The sequence below is a fragment of the Betta splendens genome, chromosome 6 (genome assembly GCF_900634795.4).
Source record: "Betta splendens chromosome 6, fBetSpl5.4, whole genome shotgun sequence".
Taxonomy (NCBI): domain Eukaryota; kingdom Metazoa; phylum Chordata; class Actinopteri; order Anabantiformes; family Osphronemidae; genus Betta; species Betta splendens.
The window spans coordinates 11,461,783-11,470,935 of record NC_040886.2 but is presented as its reverse complement, the minus strand read 5'-3'; the positions used below and the strand labels follow the sequence as shown (position 1 = coordinate 11,470,935).

Sequence of the window (9,153 nt, the reverse complement as noted above, 5' to 3'; positions counted from 1 at the left end):
GATCAAATGAGACAAGAGGGGACATCGTTAACAAGACATTTTCTTTTATTCAATAAATAATTTACATTATAAACAGCTGGCATGTGGTAACACATTTGCTTTACATACAAACAAAGTTTGATCTTTCTGGCATTTCCTAGTCGGCTATTTTTTATGCTTTTTATCCTTTACAAGCCTGACACGAACTTTCAAACAAAATAAGAGCTAAATGAAATAAACATAAAGTGCTTCAAACTCAAAAACATGAACACCCCAGAAAACGTTCCTACATTCCCTTTTGTTTAGAAGGTGGGTTGTGTTGTGAAGGGTTCAACCAAGTAAGCAACAAGTGATGAAAACCAACATCTCCACAAAGACTGTTTATGCCGTGTTGGAAAATTTTGCTCTGTGCTTTTCATGTTTTTGCAAAAATCCCTTTTCAAATAAAACATTAAAAAAAAAAACTTTCACATTCACCAAAACATTTGATGTACAAAAACTGGAGTGATAAATTTTAAACACAACTGGTAATATACAACTCAGCAACTCACAAAACACAATCTCACATAACACACGTAGAACCATTATACTGGAAAAGTCACAATTACAACTATTAACACAAGATTCAACATTACAATCATTTGTATGATTTTTTTTGTTGTCAAACGGCACCAATACATATTCCAAATAGCAGTAGTAAGGCCTGCCAAATACTTCAGTGTAAAGGATAAATGACTGTAAAACCGAGCCCGTGTAGTAACAGTATCTAGGGAAAGACCTACACGGTACCAGGTCCTACAGCTGAGAGCCAGAGTTCAAATGGAAACCTCCTGTAGTGAAGACTGTTATCAAGAAACACAAGAGAAGCAACGGTGAGTCTGCGAAAACAGAGACAAACGCTGCTTTTACAGTGTGTTACTGTAGTTTATCGCCGCGCCGCAAACTCACCCACAGACACGAGTTACAATTACGAATCCCCCTAATGTGACGTGTTTAGGGCCGAGCGATGAAAATTCAGCTGCTGGGGGAAACTGTTGGCACAAGGGCTTGTTCTTTGGCAATGAGTTAAGCCATGAAATCACGTCCACAGACATATGCTTATCATTTAGTCACTAAGCCAGAGTCGGGTCAGCACACGGGTAGTCTAGAAAACGCTAAACTCACTAGATGTGATAGCTTGTACTAACAGTATCTACACCACGGACACATTATTTAAATTCACAGAGTTCTCCATAGAGGTGCCACAGTTCTGTCTATCTACATTCTGTAAATGCTCGCGTGCCCAAGTCTGTCGTTTTGCTTCCTTGCTACATTCACATTACAGACCTAAAATACTAACACTACGTGATCAACAAGTCAGCTCAAACAATACAGGAAGAGAGACTGAAAACCATGTACAGATGTTGATGAGTTTTTTTCGCCAGGTCCCTTTTGGGAGTTGCTACTTGGCTGATCGAGTCCATCTGATGAGACTGAGAAGCGTCTTGACTTTTCCATTTATGAACTATTGGGCACAACATAAAGACATTGGAAACATTCTCTCCCACTGGAGTTTTGTTATCTCACTTTCTGGGAAGTCCTGCACCCGCAAACATACAAAATTAACCACAGACAGAATTCTGCACACATATTGTACTCCCTTACACACAAACACACACGCACGCACACAAAACCTAACAATATGACCCATTAATCTCCACTGCAGACAACTGGAGACGCTGCTCTGACGTCCTTTTGGCTGAGTGCTTCCTCCAGAAGGCTCAGGCTTTTCCAAAGCTGGAAACTAATCAAACATAAAGCTGCTTCTGGCCTTAGGTTAACAAAAGCCCCTGTCAGGTCCTCTTGCTTTGCCACATGAGCCACAGAGAGCTTCATTGGCTTGGCACCAATGAGGGGATCAGGGGCGGGAGGATCAGCAAACTCCTCTTTCTGCAAAAGATCATCTTGTCCGGCTTCCCATAGGCATACGGCCACGGTGAGAATGTGGGATTTAATCCCAGGTGGATACCCTGAGCTCTGGGGTAGCTGGGCTCTCTCACCGCTGCGCTCTTCAAAGACCAGTCGCACGAACCAGCTAAATAGGCGTGATGATAGGTGAGTGAACTCACTCAGTCATTAGACTAAAGACACTGAAACACTACTAAAACGAGACGGAGGGCCGTGGCGGTCCCGGTCACCAGCCACATCACAAGACGAGAGCAGAGGAGCCGATGTGCGATACAGCGATGGTACCAATACTCACTGGCAGATACACTGAGAGGCTGCTGTTGTAGAGCACCTATAGATGACCTGTGCAACACCCAATCCACAGTACGAGAGCGAAGAGGTTGAGGAGGAGGAGAGACAGTGAGTCCTTGCCCCCCTGCGCTGCACTAAAAGCATCCCTTTCGTAGATGTGGTACCTGTTGCTGTTTGAGTGGAGCATCTTTACATCCTCAAAGGCATAGTAGGCTGCCATGGTGAAGTTAATGTCTCCAGACGAGATCAGGTCGAACACACACGACTCAAAATACAGGTCCTCCACTGGGAGCCTCTCTCTGCATATGGCCTCTGCAGACTGGTAGGTGAAGCCGTGCCCCCCGCTGCTGCTGCCGCTGCTGCCGCTGCTGCTGCTGCTCCTGGTCCTGGCGACGCTGTGAGCCTCTGTCGCTCGAGCCCTAAAGTTCCTAAAGTCGATCCGCTGGTTGGCAGGGCAGCCGTGGAGGCACAGGTACAGGTCCTGGTTGTCTCCCTCCTCCACGGAGTGGACGACTTCCTCCGGCATGCGCACGGCAAAGGTCAGGTAGCGGCCCACTTGCCGAACCACTATGGTCGTGCCGATGTACCGGGCCTGAATCTCCACGTGCTGCCCGGGAACCTTCTCCACCACGCGCAGGGTGTTCGCCCCATGACGCTCCCCTCCGTTCTTGGAGCCGTCCGCGAACGCAGCTGGCAGCTCGTCGGTCTCAGCGTGGTACATCTTCTGGTCCACGCATTCCTGGAAATTCTTGAAGATGATTGTCAGCTGTGGAGCGAAAGACAAGACAAGACAAGAGACAAGATAAATATTTTGTACACCAAATCTTTTTCTGACATTATGATTAGTAGCCACCTTTTTCTAAGACATAATGTAAAAAGGGAAGCACTTGTAGTTTTGCATCAAGAGCGAGTTTGTGCAGGATGCCATCGACCCCACTGCCTCACTTTAGTGTCACATTTCAGCACTAGCCCAACATGGGGGAGGCCAAGGTAAACGCCCTCAAAAAACATGAGTCTGGGCCATGTAAAATCAGGCCTCAGTTTGCAGACACAAAGACGAGCCATTCATAGTGCTGAAAAACCTGCCTGTGAACCCCAGAACTATGCTCCAGGGAGTGGCGTCGGGCCAGGACAGAGCGATATACTCTGCAGCTAATTAAGTGAGACTGGTCAGGACTCTGCAAGCTTGGTTTCATCAGGACACCAATGAGCCATTGTTAGAGCGGCGATACCAATACAGCAGCGCCACTGAGGTCCCCTTGCTTTGGGCAGAGGGAGTCCACAGCAATTCATCTGCTGCACCACTGCTGCACCCCCACCACCCAGGGCTAACATTCCCCACCTACATTCACCTCTGCTCTTGAACTGGTTCATTTATTTAGCTGAAAACAACGAAAAAGAAAATAAAAGCCTCCATTATCCCTCCATCAGAATAAATATGGAAGGCAGCAGGCAAATTTATTTGCTGTAGCAGGAGCGATGTACCAACACAGAGCTCTGCTAATGCATTTCTTTTAAGCAGAAGGGCCTTGTTTGCACAGGTGGCATTGGCTTCTGCCTTGTTTTGCCTTTGTACGGAATCAAGATCTTTTTTAAGAAAAAGCCGTCTCAATTGCTTCCAAGAACAGCAATAGGAAAAAAATGGCATTAAATTAAAAGCCAGAATTTTTTTTTACAATGTTTAATAGAGTGCCATTAAGAAGCCTTGATTACAGAAAATTATGCTTTTTATAAATATGACATAGGACAAAGTCTGCTTATACCTCAGTCTAAATACTTCAGCAGTGCTGTACCTATATTAAGTTCATTTACAAATGTTCTAAAGTTATACAAACACACTTCAGGGACAACTATCCACAGTAGTAATAAACAACACTACCAGTAAGGAATGCACTGGTGATAAATCTCTAGATGGACTAAGCTTTAAATAGGCCAAACGTTTGCCTCAGCTGGTCACAGTGCAAGGTGAAAACGGAGCCCTGTTTGATGCCACACTACAGTTAGAACACTGATTTATCATTTTTTAAGCTTATCGAGATCTGAGCAGTTGTTTTGGGTTGGGCTTCATCTGTTGTGATGGAACTTATCCAAACACAAACCAGAGTCTGAAAGGAAAGCAGCCCCACAGCAGCTCTCCCAGCCTGACCACATGAAAGGAGACACTCGCTTACAAAAATATGTGCAGCTTGATGATGTGACAGTCAAAGACCTGAAACTACAGCCCAGACACCAACAAAAGATTATTTTCACATTCATCCTAGAAAAAAAAATCAAACGTTTTGCAGTGAAGACCACATGGCCGCTTGCTTATAAATGATCCAACCACAACAGAACAGAAACCGCCCTCACCTTGGTTGTGGCAGTGGCCAGAGACCCCGGCACGACAGGAGTGTTGGTCACCTGGACTGACAGGTACTTGTTGTGGATGAGCGGCCAGGCTCCTTCCACCTTACACGTCTGGAATTCATCGCTAAAGGTTCGGAGGTGCGGGTCCCCGAAGAAGCCACAGTGGGTGTAGTTGGGCGGGGACGTGTTGCGTGGGAGACTGCGCTCGTAGTGACATACTTCGGGCCCGTCGGAGCGTTCCTGGCTGTCAGGTGGGAGCGGCGGGGGCGGGGGAGGCAGCGGGACGCGGGCGCGGGGCTGGGACGTGGGCCCTTCCTTGGAGCAGTTGTGCTGGCTCATCAGGTCCTCTATGCCATGCTGGGCCGAGTGGTACGCCAGGTCCCCCCTGCAGGTGCGCGCGGTGCGGCGCACGCAGCTGTTGTACGCGCGCAGCGCCGTGCAGAACTCCTCCTCCGGTCCGGAGTTCGACGTGGAGGCCCAGAACTCGGAGTTACACTTGAGGATCTTGCACTGCAGACTCACTGGAAAGGAGAGATGCAAATTAGATGCCACCGTGTCATATAGAAACAGGACAGCCCACAGACAGAGCTATTAATAGACTCGACACTGGCTGTTCTGAGTGAAAACCACAAAATGCCAGAAAGGTAAAAAAAGTTTCCTAATAATCTATTTAGTCTCCTTCAGTTGACATAAACATCTGGTAACTATGTTTATTGTAGTGAAGTGCATTTCCCTATCACACCCACAGGCATTTGGTTTCTGTGCAAGTAAACACCATTTGGCATCCCCAGCTACACCTGTGGTGTTAATAAAAGCAACCCAACTGTAGACGGCGGTGGTGACTAGTGTTAACAACACATCCGGCCCACTTTTTAAAGCTCTCCCAGGATGCCTTGTTGACTAGCATTACCTTGGACTAATAAAGCATTTACTTGAATGGGCTGTGGAAAGTTTCACCCAGTGTGTCCCACGGTGGGAAGTCACACTGACACTTTGAAGTTGTGCTTTGAACAATGTCCGTCCTGAGAGTTTGACCCCAGCTCTCTCCAACCCCCGCTCTGCCTGTTTACCACCCACTTGATAGATGGCAGTAAACTAATCTTGATCTCAACTATCAGTCCATTATCACCGTGTTGTTTGATGGTAAGTGACTTAAGAACGGGGCTGATAAGGGTTTGGCAAACATGGTAAATGAGGACTCACGGCAAGACATAATATGTAGGATTACTGTAATTAATAAGACTATATACATATATATTAAAAATTCTGATATAATATAAACTTAGAGTGGATTTACATTTCACTGTTGTGTGTTTTGTTTGAGCGTTTGGGAAATCAAAACCACAAATTGCTGTTTTGCTGGAATTTAAACCGAATCCTATAGAACACATAACCTACAAGGTTTCATTAAAATGGATAAAATCGTTTGAAGAGACAATTCTTACATTAATAAATGTCAAGCTTGTGTTTAGAACAATCTGTTAACGCTAAATCAATGGCAACAGGCTAATAAGCAGCACAATAAAAGATATTTGATCCACTAAAGCTGCTGCAACCAGCCCAGTCGTGCTCTAACGGGAAGCTCGGTCACTGTTTAAGTCGGGTGCAATATTTTCCAATACTTCAGCCTTTTCCACACGTCTGCGCGTAACTTGGCCGCTTTGCCCCGATTCAGTGATTCACTAACCTACATTTGGATTAAATGCGGCCGATTAGAAAAGGTCGGCTACGACATATTATAAATAATTAACTATTTTCTAAAAAGCTTTAATCTACTTCTAGTATCTTTAGGGAAAATGTCACTATAACGCAAATAAACTGGGACCAGTTTAAACCAGGCAGCTGTTCTGGTCCAAACGATGAAACCTCAGAACCGGCTGCTAATTCTGAGAAAAGCAGGCACCGACGTTACGGTTCAACCGGCAAAGGCGCGTGAACGTTACCGCGACGTCCACGGCGCGAGCCCCGTCGCGTGTCACAAGTTAACCGCCGCTTTCTTCGCCGTCGTTCGGGTTCGAACGTTGGTCGCTCACGAACCACACAACTTATTTAAAAGAGACACAACTTCTTACCGCACGGGAAGAGCGAGAGGAACACGGCGAGGACTCTGCACACTTCAAGCGCCGAGGGTCTTCCTCTTTCCCCCATAACCATCCATCCAGCTCGGGGTCGCACTTCGCTCCTCTCCCTGCTCAGGCCGGAGAAAGGAAGGACACAGAGGGACAGTTAGAGCCGCCGAGTCCGCGGAGGGGGAACAAACAGTCCGGAGAGGGGGTCTGACGCGGGCCCCGCGTGCTCATCACTCCCAGGTAAGACGCTGGCTCCGTCCGCCGCTAGCTAGCTAACGCCGACTGCGGGACCAACGGCTGGAGGCGGCCAGGCGATCCGTCTTCCCTTTCGGGGAGTGTCGCGCGCGGTGCAGCCTCCGCGGGCCAGCGGACGCGCCGAGCCAATCACGGCCGCCCGCTCTGCCCTTAACCCCCCCCCCTCTCTCCGAGTTTCAGGTTACGTCTCAATGCGCGGACTTGTTCGCTCGACGGCGACCTACTAAGCGAGCGCCGTGAAGCGGCGACGAAGGTTCGATGCGCCGCTACGAATCACAGCAGTGCAGAAGACGGCGAGTTGCTCCCCCGGAGCACGTGTGACGGGATGAGCAGAGGATGCAGCAACAAACAGCACTTTTCCTCCCAGGCAGCTGCCAGTTCTCTGCTTATACCGCAACATTACAATTTCCCCTTAGTTCTATTGTGTATGTAGCTACAGTGAAGCGCTGAAATAGGCCATTCAAATTAATGATTAGAAATGCTGAATTGCCATCTAACAGGAAACATTACATCTTAACATCTTTAGTAATTAAGTGATTAATCACCATAATCTTGCCAATTATGTTTTTGACTGTAACACACATTGATTTTACACTTATTAATGACTTGCACCTCTATGTATGACTGTCACTACAGATGTCAAAACGTCATTTATCAAATTAAAATCACGATGGAAATAAATCATGATGGAAAACGAATGTTTATTCATACACTAGAGGCTTTGGACTTGGGGGGTTCATCACTCAATTGTTAAACTGTATATATATTTAATTCTTCCTAATTACATTATGTTTTTAAAAAATAAAATTTTAAGATACTATTTTTAAAGCATTTTTTTTGATAGATAATAATCCTTATTCTTGTTTAAACCCCCAAATTCCCAACATGACGACATCCCTGGATGGAAACATAGTGCATTTACACCTGATCTCTGCAGCTTTTGCGTGCCAAGCTTAGAAACATTTTACTTGCAAAACAAACCATTAGCTTAAAAAATATGATGACTTCCTGTAGTTTAAACCACAGAGCAAAACATGAAGTCGTCATCCCCATGGATCATGCTTACATGTAGTACATTCCAAAGCATGTACCACAATCAGTGTGCTTTGAGTTTTGTTAATCACGTATAATACATTTAGAGCCAATATTTGACTAATTGTGTTAATTAAGGCTTTTTGCAGAATGGTTTACATGTTGCATTAAAGGATTTAAATACATTTCACTAGTGACCAGAAAGAGCAGGCACCTACTGGCCCGTACGAATGCGCTGATAAGTTCTGATCAGCCCATTCATTATGGCTGATAACATCCGAAGCGGGTGGAAGATTCCCTCTTGTAATGAGCATAATACACCCTCTTTTGATTGTCTTTCAACTGTACGAATGACACATTACTGCTGCCATTTAAACCATAATAGTAGCAGACAGATGGCTGCATGCTCAGGTTGTGGCTGGGTTTACAGTATTTTTCCATAGAGCGGTGAATGTCTTTGTGATTGCTGTCCCCCTCATAGATGATGGATACGTTTGTGTACAATGAGGCCTGGGCCTGCACACGTTTTCAACAAGGGTGGCCCTATGCACACGGATTCCCAGCACTAATATACTAAGCATTCACATTTGAAATGAATGGCTCCAGGTGAGCAGGCTTGGCTTTCAGCAGCTACACCGTAGAACAAAGCAATGAATTAAACTCTTGGTCAGATCTTATTAACATTGTAGAAGCTTTGATGTTAAATTCAAGTATGTGTATGTACAGTATGTATAAGCGTCAAAATCAGTAATATACTACAATACAGCTCATCTGAAACATGGGTAGTTCACATAGTTTCTAGTCCACTGCAGTGACCTGCATACAGTTACAGTATGTTGGTACATATGCATATATTTTCAATTATAAAATATGGACTGATTTTATAGCCTGTTAATGCATAAAAGCCACATCTTAGAATGGTCCATAATTAGAAACATCTTTAGAAATATTTATGCATAACTACACTTCATGTGCAGAAGGACAGTGACAAACTGTAGCATCTGACACATTAGACAGAAATCAAAGACTGTCGGCTGTTTGAAGTCTAAAACACATTTGGCAGGGACTATATTTATGTATTCCTCACCAGCAATGTCTCATGAATGCAATTAGCAATTACCTATTAGTTAATCAATTTGCTGATTGACCTGTAATTACTGTACTCTTTCAGATCATCATTTCATTTGTACCCATAACCTCTGTCCCCCCTCATCTACCACCTACACGTTTTGTC

At 45.3% G+C, this 9,153-nt stretch overlaps 1 protein-coding gene and 1 long non-coding RNA gene across 2 annotated transcripts in view; one reads left to right on the top strand and one right to left on the bottom strand.

Moving 5' to 3' along the window:
* Positions 1–27: 27 nt before the first annotated feature.
* Positions 28–9,153, bottom strand: part of rgma (repulsive guidance molecule BMP co-receptor a) — an 11,096-nt gene continuing 1,970 nt past the window's right edge. The window contains exons 2-4 of the mRNA XM_029152738.3: positions 6,636–6,751; positions 4,567–5,084; positions 28–2,983 (exon numbers count right to left, since the gene is read on the bottom strand). Coding sequence (XP_029008571.1) covers positions 2,258–2,983; positions 4,567–5,084; positions 6,636–6,751 — 1,360 coding nt within the window. The 3' untranslated portion in view covers positions 28–2,257. The remainder of the gene's footprint in view (positions 2,984–4,566; positions 5,085–6,635; positions 6,752–9,153) is intronic.
* Positions 6,731–9,153, top strand: part of LOC129604221 (uncharacterized) — a 21,397-nt gene continuing 18,974 nt past the window's right edge. Inside the window, exon 1 of the long non-coding RNA XR_008694918.1 lies at positions 6,731–6,872. This is a non-coding gene — a long non-coding RNA (uncharacterized LOC129604221). The remainder of the gene's footprint in view (positions 6,873–9,153) is intronic.